The sequence below is a fragment of the Anguilla rostrata genome, chromosome 15 (assembly GCF_018555375.3).
Source record: "Anguilla rostrata isolate EN2019 chromosome 15, ASM1855537v3, whole genome shotgun sequence".
In the NCBI taxonomy this organism is placed as follows: Eukaryota; Metazoa; Chordata; class Actinopteri; order Anguilliformes; family Anguillidae; genus Anguilla; species Anguilla rostrata.
In genome coordinates this window covers 35,754,845-35,780,478 of record NC_057947.1, presented here as the reverse complement: position 1 = coordinate 35,780,478, position 25,634 = coordinate 35,754,845, and the positions used below count along the sequence as shown (strand labels likewise).

General features: G+C 44.5%; 1 protein-coding gene and 1 long non-coding RNA gene across 3 annotated transcripts; both read right to left on the bottom strand.

Annotated features, from left to right (window-relative positions):
- Positions 1-709: 709 nt before the first annotated feature.
- Positions 710-2,664, bottom strand: LOC135241211 (uncharacterized). Its single transcript, XR_010325940.1, has 2 exons — positions 1,649-2,664; positions 710-1,334 (listed from the first exon to the last, which is right to left on the bottom strand). It is a non-coding gene; the product is annotated as an uncharacterized LOC135241211 (long non-coding RNA).
- Positions 2,665-15,105: 12,441 nt separating this feature from the next.
- LOC135240429 (Krueppel-like factor 5) lies at positions 15,106-25,062 on the bottom strand. 2 transcript variants are annotated; one of them, XM_064309854.1, is made up of 4 exons: positions 24,514-25,062; positions 21,955-22,792; positions 21,083-21,142; positions 15,106-17,506 (listed from the first exon to the last, which is right to left on the bottom strand). In XM_064309854.1, the coding sequence occupies exons 1-4, from the start codon at positions 24,685-24,687 to the stop codon at positions 17,328-17,330; spliced, it is 1,251 nt and encodes a 416-aa protein (XP_064165924.1). In that variant the 5' UTR covers positions 24,688-25,062; the 3' UTR covers positions 15,106-17,327. The 2 variants fall into 2 exon arrangements, with proteins under 2 accessions (XP_064165924.1, XP_064165925.1); XM_064309855.1 differs by lacking the exon at positions 24,514-25,062 and adding an exon at positions 23,062-24,417.
- Between the last annotated feature and the right edge of the window lie 572 nt (positions 25,063-25,634).

The following is a 25,634-nucleotide window of genomic DNA, read 5'->3' as shown; positions in this document are numbered from 1 at the left end:
ATCAAACACGTTCTCAGGAATCTGACTTTTACCTTTATTAGTAACTGTAAGGTGATTATGGTGCAAACCAAGCATTAAAAATTTTTTATTTTTTTATTTTTTTACAAAAAGGAAGAACACGTTTGACAGGATGTGTAAAAGGTCCCTGATTTGTTTTGGTTTGTTTTGGTCGAGAGGACCTTTGAGAATGCAAGCGGTCCTTTTGTCCTTTTGCATTCACTATGAAAGGAATGTTGACAATGGAAAAAGTCATTTCTATTCAGCGTGCACAATGTCTTAAGGTTGTGTTCCCACCACTGATAATAAGCCTGCTTCCCTGGTTTAGGCCTGAGCCAACTGTGGTTACAGCTCCTCACAAAGCTTCTCCACTAATAACTCAGGATTACTCCTGATGACTCCTTACATACCAGCCCATTATGCATTATGTCCGTATGACAAATAAGATCTGATTAATCGAGGAAACGCAGTGTTTACCTTTGCATGAATGTACACACTAATACCTGCCATTTTCAGTTTTGTTGAAATGCACAACTGTTGTTCACAAGTCAAATACCATGTGTCAGAACATGCAGAAACGCATTAGTGCACAGTATTACAGATGACAGGAATCTGAAATGCACAAACACTTATACAGACATTACTCACACTCACTCACACGCACACACACACACACGGCAAACACACACACAGAGCTGACACACAGAATCCATATATAGAATCCTTTTATTCTGATAACGCCATATCACTTGTTCATTGTGACGGATCTTTATCGAGCCGTCTACGCATGACTGAAGTTGAACTACAACAGACTGATTTGATTGGCCGATTGCCTATCTGATTTCTTTATGTTACAAGGATTTCCACACCAGGCACTGACTTCACACATCTGTCATTACAGCACAGGGGAAAAGGCTGGGGTACAGATAAAAAACAAAACAAAAGAGTGCTTGGCAGAAACCAGACCTCTGGCTGCGTGCTGGCATTGGGGGGGGGGGGGGGTTCACCCTACCTGGGGCAGGAACTGCAGTTTAGTCACAGACACCTGTCCCCTCTGATGCCTTTGGTCTGACACAGGGCACCATGGGATTCCTTCTCTGCTCACACCTCAGCAGGAGACCACACTGCTGCACTATAATCAGGATATAATGGGAGTGGTCAAGCCTGGTCTTGCTCAGCCTTTGCTCCCTGTTCCCAAGAACGGAGATTCCACATGATGGTTTTCCTGATGAGACACGTGTAGATATGAGGATGTGTTTCTGCCACAGCTTTGCACACTAGTTCCTTCTGTGCTTGCACTGTAGTAGTTGATGACATTCATTGTTCCAGTCTTCCCGCTAAGATGCCAAAAAAAGTTGAACAAGTAGTGTTTGTCATGTGAGGGAAAATACACTTCCTTCTGTAGGTCTGGACATAATAACCACAAGCTCATGAACAGACAGTAGTACACTATGACTCAGCTTATATAAAAAGATTTCTATGACACCCATGCACTACATAGAGCATACTGGTGGCCAATTTTGTGTGTAACCTGAAGACAACAAAAACCGTTTATCCACATTTATGTGGTATAACCAATATATGCTATACGACTGATTTAAATAGGGCAACACTGTCAAGATGGGCAATAAACAATACAGATATTACTTACCAAAAATGTAGGCCTATATGTAAACTAAAATCAAAATGGTGGATATGCATGGAGTTTTGCAGGTGATACACAGATAAAAAGAAAATTGTCAGAAACCTGTATTCCATATAAATTTCATTGCTTGTGAAGGACAGCTGAAGATTGATCTTGTCAAATGCATTAAATGTTCTACTGCCGTCGAATATAATAACCAACTATTAACAGCGATGGCTAACAGGCGCGTGTGCATGGGGCGACTTCACTGACGTCACAATATACACAAACAGGCTTCCGTTTTTAAATTACCAATAAAAACGGTACTTGGGTTGGTGTGATAACTAGCCGTTCGGAAAGACCTGCCGTTACCAAAGAAATTACAATTTTAAAAAATAAAACTCACAAAATATTATTTAAGCAAGAAGAGGAAGAAAAAGAGCGAAGAACGGAGGTGTTTGTGGACGCCGCCTCGCGCCAAGCGGTCCAGGCTTCCAGAGGAACACAGGACACAACTGTTGTTTGCGCCAAACGTTTTCTTCGAGGACAAGGTAGGTTTTTATGGAATAACACGTTTAATTTCAGTCCCATACTTTGCAAACTACCAAACGAGCATACCTGGCTAGCTAACAGTCAAACAGTTGAGGTTAAATAATCATGTGAGTTATACGCAGGCCTATAGCTAGGTAACATAGCTGTGATAGGTGTTTTAGCTAACTGTGCTCGTTTGCAAGACTGGCGACAAACCGAATTAAATTTAACCTTAGTTAGCTAAATGTCTAGTTTAGTAGTATATTAGCTAACGAAAATGCGTCAGTAGGTTAATTTAGCTGTATATACTGTTAGATGAATAATATTGTGAAAACAACGCCATTCTGATAATGGTAATTAGCTTGGCTAATTGCGCTATGGTAATGGGTGGCAATAAAAACCCTGCATACACAATTCTGGTGCCCCCTCCTTCGGAGGAATTGCCCAGTGTTCACACTGTAAACATGATATAGTCATTTAAACGAGTTTGGTTGCTTTTCAGAGTGAGTCTGTTGTCATTGTAATATGAGATTGTGGACTAATTAACATAGCCTAACTTTAAATTAAGTTGTCATATTCAGTACTTGCCTGCAAATCCTTTGCATTTGATGACTGCTTGAGGTCTGTGGCCCATAGACGTCGCCAGGTGCTGGGTATCTTCCCTGGTGATGCTCTGCCAGACCTTTACTGCAGCCATCTTCAGCTCCTGTCTATTTCAGGGGGTTTTTGCCTTCAGTCTTGTCTTCAGTGTGCAACACACCTGTTCAGTTGGATTCAGGTCGGGTGATTGACTCAGTCAGTCAAGAAAATTCCACTTTCTGACCCTAAAAAATCGTCCTGGTTGCTTTAGCAGTGGGGTTGGGGCCACTGTCCTGCTGCAAAATGAGGCGCTGTCCAACGGGTTTTGAGGCACTTGGTTGGATCTGAGCAGATAAGATGTTTCTGTGCAAATCAGCAGTCACATCTTCAGTGAGGACGAGTGAGCCAGTTCCAGTGGCAGCCATACATGCCCAAGCCATAACACCCCCTCCCCCACGTTTCCCTGATGAGAGAGGTGCTTTGAATCATGAGCAGTTCTTTTCTTTTGCAATGCTCTTCTGTTTCTGTCATCTTAGTACAGGTTAATGCATATCTCATCTGAGCGTAAGGGTTTGTTCCAGAACTCCACAATCTTTTAAAATGTACTTTTTAGCAGACTCTTACCTGGCCAGGCTGTTCTGTTCTTGAAGCTTACCAGTGGTTTGCATTTTGCTATGGTATGTTGTTGTTGCTGTCTCTTTATTTTAGTGTTTGACACATCTATGCCTACATCCCGGAGACTGTTTTTGATTTGTTCGACAGTTGAAGAGCGGTTGTTCTTCACAAGTGAAATTCGAACGTATTCTTCGGTCATCCACTGCAGTGGTCTACCATGTTGTTTGCTATTGCGGAGCTCACCATTGCATTCCTGCATTCTTAAAAATGCACCAAGCAGTTTATTTTGACACACCCAATGTTTTGGCGATTTTTCCACCCCATGATGGCCTGCTTTGGTGCTCATGTTGAGAGAACAGCAACGGATTCCAAATGCAACTTCTACACCCAGAATCAACTCTGGACTTTTTTTTTTTAGCTTTCTTGTGCATGAACTAATGATGCAAAGGCCTAGTTGGCTAAGAAGCGCCCGAGCAGCCAATTGCCCAATTACCTTCGGTCCACCAAAATGGAGGGACTATGTATAAAAATGGGCTGCAGTTCCTGCATGGCTCACCCGATGTGGATGTAAATACTCTCATCCGCAAATTAAAGCAGACAGTCCGCACTCTAACCACATGTTCATCGTCTGGTTTCAAATCCAATGTGCTGGAGCACGGCGCCAAAACCACAGAAATTGTGTCACTGTTTGAATACTTACGGCCGGCCCTGTAACCAACCGCTATGCTTCCTCGCCAGCTCATTAGCTGGCTTTAATCAAACTGGTCATTCCTGGCACTTCACTGCGAAAAGGCAGCTTTCAGCAGTTTAATGGGGCCTGAGAAGGTTATCTCTAGCCGGGCTCCCAAATCTAACATTAAATATAGATTTAATTGTCATCATCAAATTCAACAGTGTGGTGTTAGGATAGCACGTGGGAAAGCAGGTGCAAAACGCTGCCTCGTGACAAGAGCGCAAACTGGACATCCTGGGAGAGGGCGCTCACTGAGCAGCAGGGCGCTCCACCTGAGCTGGAGAACAGGTGCTGCCACTCCTGTGGAGGACAGTGCTGCTCCCAGCGGGGACGGGTGCTCACCTGGCGGAGACAGGTGCTGCCCACCCACTGGGAGAGAGGCGCTGTCCACCGCCTGTGGGAGGTGCTGCTCACTGCCGTGGAAGACAGGGTGCCACCGAGCTGTGGGGAGAGGGTCCACCTCGCTGGGAGAGAGGTGGCTCCACGCTGGAGCGGACGGCTCCGAGCTGTGCAGAGACGGTGCGCTCCACTGGCTGTGGCGAGACAGTGCTGCTCACCTGAGTGTGCAGAGACAGGGGCTGCTCCCCTGACGTGGCAGCCTCCACCCCAGCAAAGACTGGGGTGGACGAGAAGGTTCATTCCAAATTCTGTTTGCAGCAGGATTATGGCAGCCCTGTACTTGAAGGACAAATAAAAAGCCAGTGTCAGTTGACTGTAATTGCGTTTTTGGACATCACAAGCTTGATATGCCACTTTGATTTTCCGTTTAGCCTTTTAATTGGAATTTTAATTGAACAAGCACAGGCTTTTATAGTTGGAAGTGTGGCCTGTTGTAACATGTTGTCAAGAGCATGAACACTGTTAAGTCAAGAGAATCTAATATTAAGGACAGCATATTCTATGAAAAAATAGAGCACCAATAAAACAAGGAAATTTTAACTCAAGTCATTGGAGAAAAGTCGTCTTTAATAATAAATCATCTTTACTATTAATAATAGTCATAATCTGGTTAGAAGACCGGTTTTTCCTACATGTGGTTGTACACATAGTAGTAGGCGGTAAAGTTCTTCAAAACAACTTGGCCTACCTGTCGGCCTGCCTACCTGTTTTCCTGAGTAGTTAATCATACACAGTGTAATGGATAAATTGTGTATATTCCAGCAGGAAACGCTGTGGACGTGCGTACACAGAAATGAAGCCTTGTCATTGATTTTGGCTTCCCAACTGTCAAGCACTTCAAGCCTTGATTTAGTTTCACAGTCTGATGTGTGTGTGAATAGAGTGGATTGCCAAATTGGATAATAGTTCTTTGAATTGGATTACTCTTTACTCCAGGGGTGAACCTAACAAATCAGTATTTTTAGAAGGCTAATAAATATCCCTGGGTGAAAACAGTGGGGCCTTACGGCTGACAGCTCGGCTCATTGCTGAGTCCTGCCCGAGGCGACAGGGTCAACATCAGAAGGTTAACTTCAGAAATAGTTCTGATTTATTTTTGGTTTGTGAAATTCGTCTAATAAGACGGCTCGCAAATATTTATGGATTTCAGCATTCGTTTGTGGACATTGTCGAACAATAAAGCGCCCTTTCACCCTAAGCCAACTGACTTGGGCATGTGATATCTAAATGGCTGTCATAAATCTGCTCCTCGAATGGCCTGAGAAATGAAATCGGTGTTTACCAAAGGGGAGGGCTGATTACCGCGGGCATAACGCCGCAGTGATTGGGCAAACAGCTCCGGAGAATGTGTGTTTTGGCCTCGTTCAGAATGACAAACGATGATAAAAAAAATAAAAAAAACAACGACGGTTCGCGGTTCCCTCACAGGTAGAAAGGTAAGAAACGGAGGCGGCAATAAAAGAAATGTGTACATGCCGAAGGGTCCACTTGAACGACGGCCTGGTATTTAGAGAAACATTAACCGTTACCGCGGTAACTCATTAGCTCCCTGCTCCGTCTCCTTCTGGGTGGATTCAGAGCGTGCGCCATGTCCGGGGCTATGAGTGAAAGAGAAATGCATAACTTATGCACACTCTCCAAGATGGAGGCCACAAAAGACTGTATTAACTCTTACAGCACTCCCTCGAAGGGCATTCCTTTTAGGAGCGGGACTGGTTAGATACACTGTTGTGGACTTAATTAATGCATTAAAGTAAAGCAGTTTTGTTTGGCAAAATACAGAAGGCTATATATATATATATATATATATATATATATATATATATGTTCAAAAATATTTGAGCGGCATTTTTTGATACAGATATAGGAAATCTTGTTTGTATTACAACCAAAATGCGTTTGAAGAAATTTCTGATGATTGTTGTGTTTCACTGTTATAGCCCTGCCCATCAGATAAGGCGACATAAAACGGCCTCATACTTACCTTCAATTTTGAAGAGCCAGACGAGATGTTTCATTGAAATACATAATTAGCTCTGTTTTTGCGTGGTTCTGATCAGACCAGCGCTATGGAAACTGATGGAGATCATATTATGAAAAACCTTATTAGTATAGTTGGGAAAACTGTCAAAGCTGACCAAGCTAACTGTCATCCATTTTGTGCAAGTACATTTAACTGAAACGGCTCAAGTTAAACCAACTCAAATAGGTCCATCTAAACAGTTCCCTTATTTTTAAATCCAGCGTGTTTCTCTGACAGAAGAACAAACGCATGTCGGCACACTCACAAATAACTAAAATAGAGGAAAGGGGGGCACTTAAATATTTTATGAGGAGTTGCGCGTGGCTGTGGAGGCTATTTAATAAAATGCTGAGTGCATGGTGTGCATTAATACTGCAGGCCAGCGCCGGAGAGCGTGTACCACCCCAAAAGCACGGGAGCAGGAGGAAGCGTGGTGCAGTCTCTCCTTCAGAGGAAGCGCCCTGAGAGCTTTCCTCATCGTCCTCTCCTCACGCTCACTCCCAGCTCCATCGCGCCGAGCGCCCCTCGCGTTCGTGCCGCGGACGTATCGGTCCGGCTCTTCTGCTCTTGTGCTCGCGTTTGCATCCTCAGAAACGCGAGGTCGGGGGTCAGCTGCGGAGTGAGCGTTTGTTAGCTGGCGCTCGCAATCGGTGAAATAACCAGGTAAAATCAAAAGGGGCAAACTCTAATTCCCGGTTGTCATCAGTGTAAAGGTTTCACCGCAGTTTTCAGGCGTTCCACCCCTTTCCCCACCCAGCCATTATGACATCACAGTCACCCGGAGCAGCAGTTCCATGTGAATGAACTGTGCATTGCGCACGTGGTGACCTGCAACGTGTTTATTATCTTTTGAGTGATTTCATTTGAGGAGCAGCCGCGCGTATTTGTCGCGGTGCAGCGCGGTCACAGGAAGCGGCTGCGGTGTGCATCACCGGGCCAGCTGTCGCTGTGGTTTCGCACAGAGCAGTGAAATCGTGGAGGGCTGGACTCAGGTGTGATTGCAGCGCCGGGGAGCCGCGATCGCCGGGTCACACGGGCAGCCTCGCGGAAATTCCTTGGCACTTTGACGTGGAAACGTCGAGCGTCTCGGAGATAATTAATCACGGAGAACAGCGCGTCGGGGCCGAGCTGCTGATGGGGCTAGGGGGGGGGAGTGGGGGGGGGGGGGTGGGTGGAAAAACAGCCCTCGTTATTGTCTGTACACATTAGTTATGATTTTGAAAGAACACAGTCCGTGCCTTCACGAGTATTTGCTGCCAAAAGAAAAATCCCCACACTCATTATTGCGAGCGACTCCCACTCCCTCACCTGCTCTCCTGGAGTCTGGGTGGTCTGTGGAGCTAAGCTGGGAAATAGCACTGAAACAGCATGTCCGAGGCTCTCTGCCAGATACCAGATGTAACTATTACAAATTTAAAACATATGCAGTAGCTCTCTCTCTCTCTCTCGTTTTGGATCTCCTTCCAACGGCTACATCCCTGATTAGCGTAGCCGTTAGCTCCGATCTTACGCACACATGCCTTATCGGACATGCAGCCTTATCAGCCTTATAGCACAAGTCTGCTCTTAGCTGCTCATTTACATTCGTCAGGACACCGTACCTCAAAACGGGATGTTGCACAGAAGCCTTTGATAGTCCGTTGTTACCACTGGTGTCAGTAATTAATGAGGTTTATGTCGGTGGTGATCATTGAGGACAAAATATGAAAGTGGGTTTCTCCCGAGTCTGACACTGTTTCAGATATTTCAGGTGTTTCTAGATTATGACGCCCGGTTTAGCAGCATTTTGTCAGGTGGGATTTTACGAGCATTAAACTGCCGTGTATATCTCCGGCAGGGTGAGGATAGCGGGGCCGTTGTTTTTCACTCTGTTGCATCAGAAGCCGCCGCGTCCGACCGCATTAGGAGACTCTAAAGCGCTCTGTGGCCACAGCCCTGCGATGCTGTTATTCCCCCTCTGTTGGATGTCAGAATGTTGGAACTCAGACCTGGGCTTCCACGCCTATCGTTCCAAACGAGAGTCGTTATCGTATGTTCTTGCGTTATGTCAGATTAAATGAAATGGCTGCCACTGCAAACTTATTTACTTGCAGTTCGAGATGACGGATGGAGTTGGTCTGGAACATTTAAATCATTTAAATGTGAGTCACCCAGTTTCCTTAGTGTTTGTTTTTTTTAAAAATTATTATTCACATTTATTGAGGAAGCAGTTCCAAGGAACAAGAGCTGGATGTAGAGTCAGTATTCAGAAGGACTTTAGTTTGCAGGGCTTCGGTTTTATTGCTTGTTGAGGAGCTGAGCTCACACATGTTAGTCTTTTTTTATTTTTTTTGCGTGAGGTGGAACGGGGAGCCGTCCACCTCCGCTTTCACCCCGAAGGGGACGTCCCGAGGTGGCGGAGTAGCCCCCCCACCCCCCCGCTCACGCTGGGACGTCCCGGTGTCAGCAGAGCTCTGGGTCAGAGAAGAAAGGCCCGTAGGAGGAACCCCCGGGGGGGGGGGGGGGGGGGGAAACCGGAGAGTTCTGTTTGAGCGCCGTCCGCAGAGACGGCCGGCCCTGTTTGGTTTGCGTTTGACATCTGAAGTGCATTACGTCCAGGGCAGAGGCTCCGCCACCGAACCAACCAGGAACATGTGCGAAGATGAAAAATCCCCCCCTTCCAATCATAAGAGTGTTTATTTTCTTTCTGCATGTTTCCGGATCTGATATAAGAGCCGCATTGTCTCTTTTTTTTCCCCTTTTTTTAAGGATACAGTACCAGAGGAAGTCATAATGAAGTTACATTGAAGCCCCCTGTCGGAATGTAAATAATTAGTGTCAGATTTGAGAATGTGTGGGTATGAAGTAATACAACTGCAGGCTTGAGTCTTTTTTTGCCAAATGGCCTGTTCACACTGTTCTTCAATATTTAGAATTTGATACAGATCAGATATGATGCAACTATTCAGTGTCAGTGATTTCATTCTGCTGCAAATCTGTTAGTCTTCCAGTCAAAGGTTTACAAGTGCATAACTTTTAAAAGACACTTCACGTTTCAGTAATGTTTGTACAAAATTACTTAGTCGCTCAAGAGGAAATGCCTTGGATTCAATCGATGTTTGTTCTTAATGTTCTCTTGCAAGTGTTAAACTTTTTTTTTTTTTTTAAACAAAAGTTTGGTTAATTTTTTTAAATCAATTAGTTTGGTGAATTAGTGGTTGCTCAACTCTGAACTATTTGTGTGAAGACAAAAAACGACTAATATATCATTACTATATTAGCTGTTACGATAACTTTATCTCACTTGACATTGTAATCATTTTCTACTTGTTAGAATTGACTCCTGATTTTAGCTTGTTTAGAAACCAATGCCAAATGTCAAAACATTAATGGCTAATTTTTTGATGCAGTAGTTGTCAAAGTGCAGTAATTGTCTAAATAATGCACTTTCACGATTAATGTTTGTCTACCCAGGACTGCTTTTTCAGGTTCACCACTGGAAATGCCACTGTGCTCACAATGGGTCTCATTCACAAAACCTTTAAAAAATTGTTCTTACTTTTGTTCTGAAAAATGTTCCTACGAAAGGAACTGTGAGATTTATGACGCATGTGCAGACCTTTGTTTTTTTGCATGTCACAGGTGTACGAGATGATGAATGCTGGCTGTCTGTCAATTTTATGTGCAGTCCTGTTCATGTGATTAGCATAAGGAAACAGCCATGAACAAACACCGATAAGAAAAAAAAAATTATGAATGCCAATTCTTGGAAACGTCCTTACACGCAGTTTAAGAGTGTGATGTGATCGTACGCACGTTTGAGGAATGAGGCCCAGTTTGTGTCAGAAGGGAGGGTGAGTGGGGTTCCTCAGGGCTTTGTTTCCTTGTGAGTGCCTCAAGAATGCTGTGTGAATGACTGAGGGGAAAAACATAATCATCATTTCAAAAATATCTTTGCTATTAATTCTATACTTGCCCAGTCATTATTATCCCATATTAAATTATCATAATGGAATTATGTGGTAAAATGTGGTGAGATGACTCAACTTATACACATTTGAAGCTTTCAGCTTTAAATTTTCTCCACAATACCAAATGCTTCTCTTTGAGCCTTATGGGACTTTGAGAGTTATGGCAAATATACTAGAGCCCAGCTGCTAATGAGCATTTTAATCGTCTGAATTGTCCCACTAACAGTTAATTTTCCAGCATAATGTAGGTTTGGCTTGTTGTCATTTTTTTAAGTGACTGGCTGACCACACTTACGACACCAGTGATTTCACCTGTCAGTCTATAATTGAATCAATTAAAAATGTACCCGCTTTTCAAAAGGAATAATTTGTCATACCGCACATTTCAGAAAATTAAAGCATTAATTGATCTGACTGATTTGAAGTTCTGGGAAGTGAATGTCGAATAATTATTGTGGCATTTTTTTTCTGACATAAGCCGCGTTTCCACCGCAGGAACTTTACCCCGGAACTAGGAACCTTTTGAGGAACTAAGTGCGTTTCGACCGCAGGAACTAGGGTCTAAAAAAAGTTCCTGCTCGGGGGGTAGTACTTTCCAAAAGTACCGGAACCTTTGGGGTGGGGCGCAAGCGCTGAAAATTTCTGATTGGTCGACTACTTGCAGTGTTTTATTTCAACCGCCATGTTTAAAAATATGCAGCCGCAAACCGATTTATTTTCATAATAACTTCAAATCAAACATGTATGTTATGCGGCGCAGTAGCCTAGTTTTGGTTATAGCCTGCCAACGTCTTGGAATTATAACGTGTGCTCTTCTGTTCTTTTCTTGCTTTAGTATTCGTTTTATAAAATGCTAAGCATTCGTGCTGGGACAGCATATTATGTACCAAAACATTCAAACGGATTAATTTGGTTGCTGAATATTTTCTTCAGTAACTTCAAAAGAAAGGGTTAGGGTTCTATTCTTGCCATTTTGCGATTAGCCTATATGGAATTGACGATGAGAAAGTAATCAAACAGCAAATTGTTTACAACGTGTGCATGTTTTCTGCTGTTGTTGCCAGTTATATTGGAAATGTGAATGCATTCTGTCGCCTCGGATGTCAAGACATGAAAGTGAATGTTCGCATAAAAACATAATGAATGTGTTTGAGAGGATATATAAAATAGTTACAATCTGACTATTGGCCTGTTATATCCTATTTGTTGCATAACAACGGTCCAAGTTCAACTACCAACGACAGTTTTGCTTGACAACGGTAAAATATGCCCAAACGGCTGCAGAAGAATATTTCAATTCCAGGTGATTAAATCGATAAAAATCAATAAATGCAAAAGTAACCATATATAGTCATTGTTGGTAACCCGTTGTATATAAGTGGAATAAACCCCTCCGGGCTGTCCCGGTTATTAGAAAATAATGTAGGCTACTTCGGTGGTAGTATGGGGTTACAGAAGAAATCATAGGACAGATGGACCGACGACAACGTCGCTTTTTCATACGTCAGTGGGCTAATTTGCCTAATCTTCGCGGGAATTTAGACCGTGGTGGAAACGCAGACAACAATGGGCTGAAGGAACCTTTTAGTTCCTTGAAAAGTAGTTTCTGGGACTAAAAGTTCCGGGTACTTTTGGTGGGAACGCGGCTATAATGTGATCTTAGGAGGCTAAATCATTCTTCAGTAGACATTAAGAGTTTAATTGGAGAACAATTAGCGGCTCGTTACTATTCAGAGGTAGGGATTATGAACCAGTACACACAGTGGGTCCCCAGGATAGAGTTTCATAACCCCTGCTGCGGACAACATGAATGAATGTCATTCCTTTATTTTTAGATTTAGAAGTGCCACTCTGCTCAGATGATTAAAAAAGCACATTCCTCCAGAGAACTTCAATCAGAATCAGTGCTTCATTTGCAAACTCAAATATTCTGTTGTTCGCCTGGGTAATCCTGAGTGTAAAAATCTGTTTCCGTTGACGGCTTTATCTTCAGTATTTAACTTTTGCTGTTTGTCATGCGGCAGTTCACCCCCCCCCCCGCCCACCTTGCATGATAACAGCAGTTTGCTCTAGAATGGCCAGCTCCACACGCAAACATGAACTCATCTTTCTCAGGGCATTAGCATTTTGGTGCCAGTGGTCTTGTAAGCATGATTGGAAGCACTCAAGTTTGAAACATTTTGCCTGTTAACAGTTTGAGATAGGAAAATACACGACATGGCCAAAGGTATGTGGACAGCTGACATCCAACCTATCATCCAAAAGGATGTGCATTAACATGAAGTTGGTCCACCCTTTGCAGCTATAACAACCTCCACTCTTCTGTTCTGGCAAGGTTTTATATTAGACGTTGTAGCATTGCTGCAAGGATTTGCTTCCATTCAACCAGAAGAGCATTTGTGAGGTCGGGCACTGATTGGTTGATTAGGACCGGCTCGCATTTCGCTTTCCAATTGATCCAAAAAGTGTTGGATGGGGTTGAGGTCAGGGCTCTGTGCAGGCCAGTCAAGTTCTTCCATACTATTCTTGAGAGAACCATTTCTATATGGACCTCTCTGTGTGCCTGAGGGCATTGTCATGCTGGAACAGCAAAGGGCCTTCCCAAAACTGTTGCAGAATCAGAATCATCTAGAATGTCATTGTGTTTAGTTCCAGTGAAGATTTGTCTTCTCTGGAACTAAGGCGCCTAGCCCAAACTGTGGAAAACAGCCCCAGGCCATGGGGTGTCCTGATACTTTTGGTCATATGGTATAGAAAACAATGCACACACACACCTCTATACTGACAAAAATGAATCACTTATTTCTATAACTTAGAATAAAGCTTGTGAACACACTGGCTGAATTCAGATGTATTCTCACATGCACTTTCCACGCAGGAGTACACGGTGTGCGTTTGATTTCATTTTGCCCTTAATGTTTTTTTTTGTTTTTTTGGGGGGTGGGTTCCTTTATTTTTTAGAACAGTGTAGAGAGACAGGAAGAATTAGGAGGAGAGAGCGAGAGACGTGCGACAAAGGCGGTCAGATTCAAACCACTGACGTTGCGGCTCGCATTGAGCATGGGGTTAGCGCTCTACGGGCTGCGCCACTAGAGGCCCCTTCATTCTTCCCTCCTTTAGACTGACGCTGTGCAGCTGCTGTTCAGTGAGCCTGTGCGCAGGGATACTTACTCCCGCTCAGATAAGGCGGTCTGCGATTAAACGGGTTTTTAATCCTGACGGAACGAGCAGCCTGCGTTCGCTGCAGTTTGTCTGAGAGCGCTCGATGGAATTTGGAAAATGAAGTTGGATAAGGACTGTCGTAAGGGCCGGGGGATGTCTCAGGACAGGCCAACTTAATTTTAGCAGAATTCTGCCGCCGAGAGTCTTGATAAAGGGCAGCTTGGAGATTGTTATAAATAAAGCTTTAATATACAAGACGCTCGCTGCGATGTTAATATACGAGACGCTTGCTATGATGCGTGGCAGGCCAGAAGCACTATCAGGTCCATGTAAAGAGGTCACGTCACAACTTAGGACCGTGTGATGACACTGGCTTCTTAACTGTCCTAGACCAGATACACGTATTTGTTGAATATGGGCAGTATTCTTTTTTTTTTTTTTTAACCACGTGGTTTGCAGGCTTTTGATTGGCTCAGTGCTCAAGCTGCATGCGTTAGCCGGGGCCTATAGCTGGTGGGTTAAGCGTGGGCCAGCCATTGGTCCACTGGGCCCGGGACACTACTCACTCGTCTTCATCCCTGTCGGCGTTTCCTAGGTTACCACTACATATTCATTCATCCTAGTGGTGCACTGGTTGGCCACAGGCTACTAGTTGTCACCAATGAGATGCTATTCAGGCTTTAGCTTGTGGGCAGGCACTCCACAGGAAGTGCATCTGCTCCAGCTGCCGCGCGTTACTGTGGGTGTGGGATTTAACTTGCACTATATAGTACACTGCATGGCCAAAAGTATGTGGACACCTGACATCCAACGTCACGTCCAAAATGATGGGCATTAATATGGAGTTGGTCCACTCTTTATAACAACTGCTATAACAACCTCCACTCTTCTGGGAAAGTTTTATACTAGACGTTGGTGCATTGCTGCAGGGATTTGCTTCCATTCAACCAGAAGAGCATCAGTGAGGTCGGGCACTGATTGCCCACTGATTAGTCATTGTCAATCTGAAACAGGAAAGGGCCTTCCACAAACTGTTGGGGAAGCACAGAATCGTCTAGAATGTGATTGCATGCTCTAGCATTAATATTTGACTGGAACTAAAGGACCTAGCCCAAACCATGAAGAACAGCCCCAGACCAAGGGGTGATAGATACTTTTGGTCATATTGTGTACTTAATGATGTTACATCTTGACTCGCTGGTTGGGAAGATCTGGCACTGTTGCTCATATTAATCAGGTGAAAGCACTTTTTCTCTTGTACTGTAAGTTGCTCGGGATAGGAGATTTTGCTAAATGCATGTAATATGTGGTAAATGAAAAAACAGGGCTGCAAATGAACAATAGATCACATGCTATTCTGGAAAACATCCCAGTACTTCACAGTGAACTTTGGTGGTAGTGCTTAGCAACAAGGGAATGGACCAAGGCTTCATATGTAATTGTCATAAGTACAATAATAACTTTTACAAGTAATAACAACTTCTTTACTCAGGGTTTTTTTTTTTTTATTCAGTTCTTAACAGCGATGGATGTGTAGGACAACCATTTCAGCGGACCTCATCGTACGGTTTACACAAACATTTTCAAAAACAATTATATAAAAACAGAGTCGTTTAAAACGGTAAAAGTCACGCAATGTAGAAGCAGGGCAGCCTTGCCCTTTTGTTTAAATGATTGGAAGAGAGCAACCAACACTTCTGAAAAACAATATTTACATTTGGATGCCAAGTATTTACATTAAGGCATTTTAGTTACACAAAAATGATCTATCTTACGTATATGATTTAGTTTCACTAAGTGGCACAATAAATAAACAAAAAAAAACAAACAAAAAAAAAGACTTTTACGGTAAGGAACCGAACTGTTTGAAAGAGCTAAGAATAGGCAGCAGTTCGCTCCCGTTTAATAGCATACCAAGAGTAAACCCCACGAGAAACTCCTCCAGTCTCCGTCTTCCAAAGTACCTTTTAGCAGTTCAGTTGCATTTCAGAAAACCTCAAAGGCACTTAGGATGAAATGTGTTCACAATGCATATTACAGACAATGCAAATACCCTTTTCTACATTCAGTTGGCTTCATAAATCAGAAAATAAAAAGTAAGTCGCATGCATATGTGTAAAAAGAAGTCTGTACAAATAATACATCCGTTTAAAGTCGTGTGATCCCTCTTCTCGACAATCCCTTTTTTTGTATCCCTATATGGTTTTAAATAATTCATTACGTTATTAAAAGTTCAGTAGCAAGAGATGTTTTTCCCTCTTGAGGTTATAAATACTTCAACATTTTATGTCCAGTTTGAAATATCAGCTTTCAAATTTTCTGTTGAGGAAAACTCTGAAACCCAGTTCTGATAGTGATTATTCCAGTGCTATAAAATGATCAAATTACATTTTCCAGTTTACTAGATAAAGGAAAATGGTGTCAAACATACAGTAATAATGCAAAACCTTTTTCATCTGGTAAAATGTTTTGGAAAATGGCAACACCCTTTCTAAAAAGTGCTCGTTGCTGCACCAAGTTTAAATGATAAGATTACCCCAGTATTACTTTAAGTGTTACATATACAGATGTAAATGGCTTTCTAGCTATTCTGGAAGTAGTGTTGGAAATAGTACTTGGGTAGAAGAATGTACAGTATTAAAGCCAGAATCATAGTGTATATTAGAATGTACAGTATTTATTAAAGCCAGAATCATCTAGTGTTTCTGAGGCTACAAGACTTTGGTAAACATGATGGGCGTCAGTCCCAAAACATAATTATCAGTGTTTATGTTGTTGTATGTATGCAATTTAAAACTGTTGAAACGTGTCATTATTCTCAATGCCAAATATGTGAGACTGAAAATGGAAAAGAAAAATGTTCAAGTAAATTCCAAGCTTTGTTCTTTGGTTTGCAATACCTTACAGCCAACAGGAGTCACCTTATCTGTGTAACCATCTTTGAATGATTAGGAAACACTCTCATTGTAATGAACTGGTGCTTTGGTCAAAAATCAAAAAAATAATTTACAATTGAATACCTAAATATATTCTCCTATCAAGAAGACTTCAGACTTTTGCATCCAACTATTTGGCTATACACTTTAAAAAATAAGATTGAGATGGCAACCAATAAAAAAATAAAAAATGCCAAGGAGTGTGGATGGTTTAAATACAATTTCCAATTTCTGAAACAGCAAAAACTAAAATAATTGCACTGTGTATGCAGTAAATCATCATAAATATAAAAAGTTCCAGTTCCCCACAGATGATTATACATGGTTTATAAAAAGAGCAGGTTTAGTGGCCAGATCGCTGGGGTTGGGGGCAGGGTTGGGGGGCAGGTTTGGGGTTGGGGAGGGCGTGGGTTGGGGTTGGGGGTTGGGGTCGTTGGGGATGGGATGGGGTTTGGGTCATTGGGGATGGGGTGGAGTTTTGGGCAGGCGGTGGGGTTGGGGTGGGATTTGGGTTGGGGGGGTAGGGTTTGAGAGTGAGCTTTGGGGTGGAGTTGGGGCAGGGTTGGGTGTGGAGTTGGGGTAGGGGGTGGGGGTGGAGCTGAGGCAGGGGGTGGGGGCGGATTCGAGTTGAGGTGGGCGTGGGGTTGGGTTAAGGGGTTAGGGGCGGAGTTTGGGGCAGATTTGGGGGCGGGGGTTGGGGCGGAGTTGGGGGCAGATTTGGGGCGGGGTTAGGGGCGGAGTTGGGGGCGGGGGTAGGGGCGGAGTTGGGGGCAGTGGGCTAGTTCTGGTGCCTCTTCATGTGCAGCGCCAGGTGGTCGGAGCGGGAGAAGCTGCGGCTGCACACGGCGCACTGGAAGGGCTTGGCGCCCGTGTGCTTGCGGAAGTGGCGGGTCAGCTCGTCCGAGCGGGCGAAGCGCCAGTCGCACCCGTCCCACGTGCACTTGTACGGCTTCTCCCCTGAAACGCAGAGAAGAACCGCCCGTCCCGTCAGAACGCGGAGCAGACGCCAAAATCACCGCGCCCGTTTATTTTACATTACAGACGTTTAGCGGACGCGCTTATCCAGAGCGCTACCGTCTTACACAGCATTTACACACTGCATGCATTTATACAGCTGGATATGCACTGAAAGTTAAGTGCATTGCTCAAGGATACAACGGATGAACAGAAAAGAAAGATTTTTTGTATCTCAGAGGTTGCTGGTTCGATTCCCAGCTGGGACACAGCCCTTGAACCCTTGAGCGAGGTGCTCAACCTGAAGTGGGTAAATAAGAGAATAAAAAGCTTTATGAATGAATTCTGTGTAAAAGGACTGTAAGCTGTGCACGTTGCTCTGGATATGAGCGTCTGCTAAATGCTTCCGAGTGGTGAATGTTCGCAGCCAGGGGGCGCTGTGTCTGGACCCTGCAGAAAGGTATTTAGCCGGAATTGCTTGTGTATAAATTTCCAACTGTATAAATACATACAAGATATGCAAGCTACTGTGGATGAGACACACACACACATATCAAAATCATTCTAAACTTAACTCCAAAAAAAAAAAAACCGTCACCATCCTATTAATGCCACAAGCGCAGTTATGTAAGGAATTTGCAGCTGAAAGGATACATTTCCATTTTCATGATATGCGGATTTCAGTATACTTGAGGGTTTCATCAACAATTTAAGTGGAAGTTGTCAAAAATGTCAGTGGCTGTAAAACATATTAAATTTCCTTGTTTTAACTTACAAATTATTGAAAACCTGCGTTTTTACCAGGGGGGTCTGTGGACCCCTGGAGGTCCTGTGAGGTACTGTAGGGGGTCCCGCCCAGACTTGATATGCAATGACTATATATATAGATTTGGGGAAATATTTTAAAATATAAAACTTTTTTTTTTTTAATACAGCCTTTCTAAATTATGGTGGGGTTCCCTAGATGTCTTTCACCCTGGGTGTTGGTTCCTGGGTCAGAAATGGACGTAATGCCTGGAACTTTCTAGAGAAATGACTTGCATGTTGGAAGCCTTGGTTAGCCAGGAAGTTTGTCCCACTCTCAGTGGTCATATCTGTGATTTGACAGCGAGCAGTGGAGCGTGTCATTTTGAGCCTTCGCCAGCGTTAATAAAGACTGCCGCCATTTTGATGCGGTATTCACAGACAAGGTGACGTGCCGATGCTGGTTATTGTAACGTGAGAAGTGGCCGGGGCGTGGCCTGACAAAGCGAAGCAGTCTGGCTTTCTCAAGGTGCAGCAGATAAGGATTTAAAGGCAGCTCTTCCTGGGGAACAGAACTATGAACGCTGGCTTGGACGCCAGCCCACGTGTGTCATGCCCGCACTAAATCTGTGCTTATTCTGTTCCACCTGCTGGGCTGGGAATGAGCAATCACAGGCCTGGCTTTAAAAATAGAACCCAAACCCAGAGCCGACAGACGAGCGTGCCACCGTAAGCAGGCCTCATCCTCATCAATGCTTCAGTGGAAACACCACAAGAGTAAATGATACAATTATAATGTCAGATAATCTTCTGAAAACTTATCCCTGCACGTTTCGCAAAGACGGTTTTTTAACTCGATGAGGAATTGTTTAGCCTGCTAATGAACACCGAAACCACAATTCTTTGTGGTTTTTTTTTTTAACATCTTGGATGCTCCCCACAACTGATTAAGAGCGTTCTTAGCACAGACAGACCACCTTCCCCACAGTGCTGCTGTTTTTAGCCTTGAAGCGGAAACACGCACATTTAAAAACTGCCGATTAATTTCTGAATCGGGGACCCTGGAACATAACGTTGCCTTGCAAAACAAGAGCAATCCTGGAACGGTCTCAGGCTACAACATGCAGAATTAGCTAAAGGAAGCCCAACAGAAACCGGCTCTCTCTGACGAGCCAGTTATTCCCCGGGAGCAGACCTCTGGCATGCCGAGGACAAAAGAGGAGGGGCCTAACCTGAGGGACAGGGCACAGGTAACACAGGTAAATGCATTAACCTGTTTGAGCTGCCAGGAGCCCTTTTCAGTGCAGGAGACAGACGGGATCGTCTTTATCACGGGTGATTATCAGCCTATTGTAAAGGCCTTTTCAGCTTAGAGAAGCCAGCCCCCCCGTCCCCGCCCCCCCCCCTCTTTAAATATTTCAGATAATAGCCATTGATAGAAAGGTAGCAGGACCTCCCAGCGTGCTCATAATGAATTAGGCAAAATCAAGCACAAGACACGGACTAAAGCTGACAATGGAGAGACAGCGAGAGAGAGAGGAAAGGGGGGAGACAGAAGTGGGGTAGAAGGGGAGTGAAGGAGAGGTATAGAAGAGGAAGGGAATGTTAAAATCACTATGGATGCTAAAAATACTTCCTTGGTGCAACCAGTGAAGAGCCGCAGTGTAAGAAGACGAAAGTGAGTCTGTGGATGTTTTCATTTTTATGAAGTTACTTTAGAACACACCTGGCCTAGCACCGCCCTCTCTTACACACACACACACACACACACACACACACACTGCTGCAATGTTTGCAGAGCTCTGGAATTTCCTCAACGTGCACGCACATAAAACACGGAAAAAAGTTCTACATTCATTCTGCAATTTTTGTTGCACAGACACGGTTCGTGCTCCATTTTGGGTGAAAGGGTTATGCGTGCACATCCAAACAGGTGCTGGGTAACAACATTAATCAAGTGTCATGTGAGGTAACATTTGTATACGGAAGAGGAAGTGCACTGTATTGACATAACGAAGATCCTGTTTTGATCGGAACGTTGTCGGTCTACTAGTAAGTGGCGAAATGCATTTTTGTGTGCAGGATTCTTTTTCTACGCTGCATCTATTGTGCTACGTTTTGGCCACGTTCTACCTTTTCTTTTTCTGCGATGGTTGATTGTAAGAACTGCTACCCTGCGTACATCTGCTATTCGCAAGGCTAACCGACTCAGTTCTGCCACAGTGATCTGTACACCACGGTGCAGCTGTTCAGGACCTGTTCTGACGGTGAAGTTGCTTTAAATCTGTGACATGTTTGCAAAGATTCACGCAGAACTGTTTTTCAGTTTTACGCTACGTTTGTGTGGAAACGCGGCAACAACAAAGCAAAAAAAAAAAGAAAAAAAAAAAGCACCTTACTGGTGCAAATATGCAAATGTGTAAACCAAAAAATGCAAAAAGGAAAAGATACAAAGAGGTGTCATTATTAATTCTAATTCTGTTCATTTAATGTAGAAAAATGTCTTAAGGAGTCTAAGAAAACAAGCACCCCATTGCATTTTCTCCTTCAGAAATGCACAATAATAAATGAATAATAAAATAAGGAATGCATGCAACAAAAAAAAAGAACTTTTTTGAAAGCCGTTAGCTGCATGTGACTTTCCACCTGTTTTTCCCATGGAATCTGCTGCTGGGAAGCTGTGTGCCGGATACCTTTCAGGGACCCGCAGAGAACGAGCGCTCGCGCATGCCAACCGCACACGTCTGCCTAGCAACACGGCACGGAGGAGCCAAAATAAGGCTGGCCCTCTTCGACGGTCCCGTAAAAAAAAACTTTGATAATTAAAACGCTTACCCGTGTGTGTCCTCAAGTGGGCTTTCAGATGCGACGACTTGGTGTACACTTTCTTGCATCCTGGTTTTGAGGAGAGAAAAAATAAAATAATTATTAAAATCATTTTTTTTTTTTTTATTTGGCGGCAGTTGGCACATTTCCACTCAAGATTGCTCGTTCATAATCATCAGAACCCAGAAGGAAAAGCATCTTTCTTATGAAACTGAAAGCACTTTGATGTTATTAATGCAGTCATATCCCACAGAGCACTATTTTCATGCTTTAAAATGCAGAGCACGCTATTGCAGCTTTTAAACTACTCTGTGTAAATGGACTATTAATGTCCATGCCATATCTTTTTTTTATTTGCTTAATCTTTTTGACGCAATGGGATTCGATAGTAATTTCAAAGCCATTTCCTTTCATTTATTTAGAGCTGGTAAAAGGCTCTGGCAATCCCTAAATAATTTAGCATCAAACTTGTCTGGGCAGACCCAGGAAAATGGCACACTTACTCAACACTGTGAAGTGACAAACAAAAAAAAAACAAAAAAACTTTAATCGTTCCCGTTACCGATACGGAAAGCTCTGCCTGTGTGCACCTCTTACTTGGACACTCAGAAGTGCAGGTGTCAACTCCCACCCACCCCCCCTAAAAAAATTTTTGTCTACCTGCTTTGCAGCTACAAGGCTGATCTACGTGGATTCGTGACGCGACCACTTTTCTACCCATACTAGATCAGTGTTTCGTACTCATCGAATTACCGATGTCAAGAAAAGCGTTAATTTTCTGCCCTGCTGACCGGCTTCATGTGACCTCCGTGCCCGCTGCCGGCCAGGTGCTGATCAGGTGTGTAACCGCGGGCGGAGTGCCCGGCGGGGCGTGGCCCTACCTGGGAAGTCGCAGTGGTGTATCCGCCTCTTCTCCAGGTCGGGGTTGGTCCGCCGGTTGTAGCGGACGGGCATGGACTGCGGGGGCGCGGGCAGGGCAGCGGGGAGACTGGCGCTGTGCCCCCCCAGCTTGGAGGCGATGCTGGCTGCGTACGAGGGGGGGGGCGACATGTTCTGCAGGAGCTCCTTCTGCCTGTCCGGGCTGCCCGGCTCCGAGCTGGGGGGCGAGGGGGGCAGGTAGGCCGCCTTCTGCTGGGCCTGCGGGGCGAACTGGGCGGAGTGGGCGGAGTGGGAATAGGCCCCGCCCCCGGCGCCGTCGCGCATCCCGCCGTAGGGCTTGCCGGCGCTCTGCGGCGGCGGTAAGTGCAGCTCGCCGTAGGGGGACACGGACGCGGGCATGGGCCCCCCCGACAGCGGGCCCTCCAGCTCGGAGCTGAGCAGCTGGTACAGGGGCCCCTCCTGGGCCAGGTCCAGGGACGGCATCTCCTGCTTGATGAAGATGCTGTTGCCGTCGGCGGCGGCGGGGTTGGCGGGGGACGGGCTGAAGATGCTGGTGAACTCCGGCAGCGTGCTGCTCATGCCGCCGTGGCAGCTGGGGTGCATGAACGGCTGGGTGGGCTCGGCCTTCACCTGGGCCACCGGCGGCCTCTGCGGCCGGCACAGACCAGTCCGCAGGTACGTGAGGTCCGGCAGGAAGACGTTCATGTTTATGCTGTAGGGGGAGCCCTGCTCTTCGCCAAAGAACTGGTCAACCACAGAGGAACTGTCCCGCCGCACCTTCTTAGCCTCGGGGATTACAAAGGGCTGGGGCGTAAGGTATTTGTCCATTTCCGATTTGGCCTGAGTGAGAAGCAGGTAGTGATGTCAGCAAAGGCAAGCAGTGCACACCCGAGTATTTAATCTCACCATTCTTTCTTTTTCAGCCTTAAATTCATTTTGCGAGTTTCACAATAATACTGCATGTTTACAAATACAATGGAACAGTGGTGGTTAATTATAACACTAAACATCAGCAATAACAGGCTTACACAGTCACGTTTGTTCAATTAAAAACGAATACACTAAAAAAATAAATGGGTCTATGTACACCTACGTTAAGGACAGTATACCTGGCAGCGTGGTTAGACGTAATTTATGCTCAAATTTAAACAAATGTGAAATCATGTCCAGGTCATGCCGTTTTGATTCTGCAGCATGATTTCGTGAGTATTAAGCTATTCAAGACGGGACAACAGTCAGTCAAACTGGAGCCAATATATTCAAATCTTGATATTACCCAGAGGCATACAAACAAAACGGTGCATGATTTAGACCCCAAAAATAATCCATCGTAATTCTCACATATTCAAAATAGGAATGCGAACCAGACCTTACCAAAATTATGAAGTCAGTTCATTTTTTAAGACAATATTTTATCAATATTTAGCAACAAAAAAAAACGTGCTGTTAACGGCCATGTTGGCATCCATACTACAATGCTGGAGTATTCATGACATCCCAAAAACGCAATTCATTCCTCTCTCAAAAACTACATTGGATCGCACGTTAACTAGCAAACACTTGATTGGGAAAACTGTCTGTCTGAAGCCGTTCCAGATATATTTAATTCGAAACGTTCTCGGTATACGCGTGCCCGGAGTGTAATGTCAAACGATAAAACTGTAACCCTAGACTCGACATTTTGATGCCTAAACTGTAATCATTCTGTAACCGCGCCGAAGCGTGTGTGGGCGGAGGACGGCCGAAATGTTACTAGCTGGAACAGTCATCAGCAAAACATTTATCAAGTACTCTACACTGAGCAAACGCTACATTCCCCCTTCTCCTGTAAAAAACCGCTCTCGTTCCGGATCCTAAAACAGAACATGCTGACAAATGGAAAAATGTCCACATTCGCTCGCCTTTTCCCGCCCCAAATTATTGCTATCCATCGTTTTTATAAGGCCGCCGCGTGCAGCGCAATTATATAAATTGTGACTCTATAAGAACAAAGGGATTATTTCAAGCGACAGGTAATCGATGGGCAGAACGCGAGGCAGAAAAAGACCCATTCGACAGAGCTAGCAGCCGCCAGCTCGAAGTGCTATGCGTAAGCTATGAGAATCCATTTCTGAATTTAGATCTTCCAGCTGTTCACTGGACATGTATCTCTTTCACAAGTTTTCTGATTAAGGTCGGCGTTGCTGGGAAGTTTCAACTCGGTCCAGAAGTAATGTGCGTGGGCGAGGGGGAGTCAGTTGTTGACGGAATGGTAGTCAAGTGACCAACTGCGTGCTGCTGGTGCCAGCCAGACAGCCGAGTTTCAACCAACCAGCCAGCCATCCACCCACCCAACCAGCCCGTCTCCCACCTTCAGTAGCATAATACCTTACGGGATACTACGCCCTTGCATATCCTTTCTTCTGATTTTAAATATGCACACATAAACGGCAAAAGCACGCGTGCACCGAGTCTAATCGTGCCGCTCCAGACCGCAATAGGCGCACATACACCTATGTAAAATGCAGATTAAAGCCAGGCTTCCTTCAAAACAACTCCGGGTAATGTACCGTATGATTTACCTGGGTGTAGTCGGTCGACACGGTACGTCCACAGATTGTGTTCTTCGTATCCACGGTGAACAGCACCGAGCCCTCTCCTTGGAAACCTCCAGTCAGCGCAGGTTTGAGATGCGAGTAAAACGGCTCCTCTTCTCCCGGAGCTAGTCCAGCGCTCATCGTTAACATGGTGGCCATAAACGCCGATTTTAAAAGTGTAATAAGTCCCAAGCTTTATTTCCCTTAATAAAGCTGTGTATCAGTACGAGAGTACGAAGGAAAAACGTGAGAAAACAAATGTAGACGTGAGCTGTTGATAAGCGTGTCCTCTCGTCTACTGTACGGTTTAACTTTCTTGATTTTGTAGCGCTGGGCGAATATATTACGCATCGGTCAGTTTTCTATGCTTCACGGAGGGGCGGGGCCGAGGCTTCTGGATTGACAAAATGACACGCCTATATCTACAGACATCTGAACACTTTACATTCCCGAGCGAGTTCACAACAACGATTAAAGGCGTCACAATAATCCTATCTTCAAGGGTGATTTGGTGATTCTCGACCGGAGGAGCTGTTCATCTGTAGTTTTGATAAATATAGTAGCACGATCGCTAACAGAAATGAACATTATATAATGGATTTATGCTTACTCATTCATTTCTTCCGCACATTCGTTTTCAGGCCTATAAAAAGCCAGTTCCAAAATACAACTTGTCCCACACGATTTTAGTCCTCGAATTTGCCACACAAATCACAGACCCACAGCGCAGTATAGAAAAGAAAATTGTATGTGTAGGAAAATGTGCCGCATTGATGTGGTACTAACCGAGACCGCTTAATTGGGGGCGTAATAAAAGCAGATTGAATATGTATTATTCATTTTGAAGCCAAATAAGCGAAGAGTCTTGTGGGTAGGCAAATGCAAGCGCCCCATGCGAGAAACGGGATGCCTCAAAGATAAAGGAATGTCTTACTATTTTAAAAGTGAATGTGGGACGCGCACGATATGCGCCTGAAGGAAAGTTAATACACGCACAACCGTTTTGAACCTTGTACGTTATTGTAGACATCCCGACAGCGTTCAAAGATTTGGCAGAGAACACTGCCTTGTCCATAGGAGTGCTCTAAATAATAACGCAACCCAGT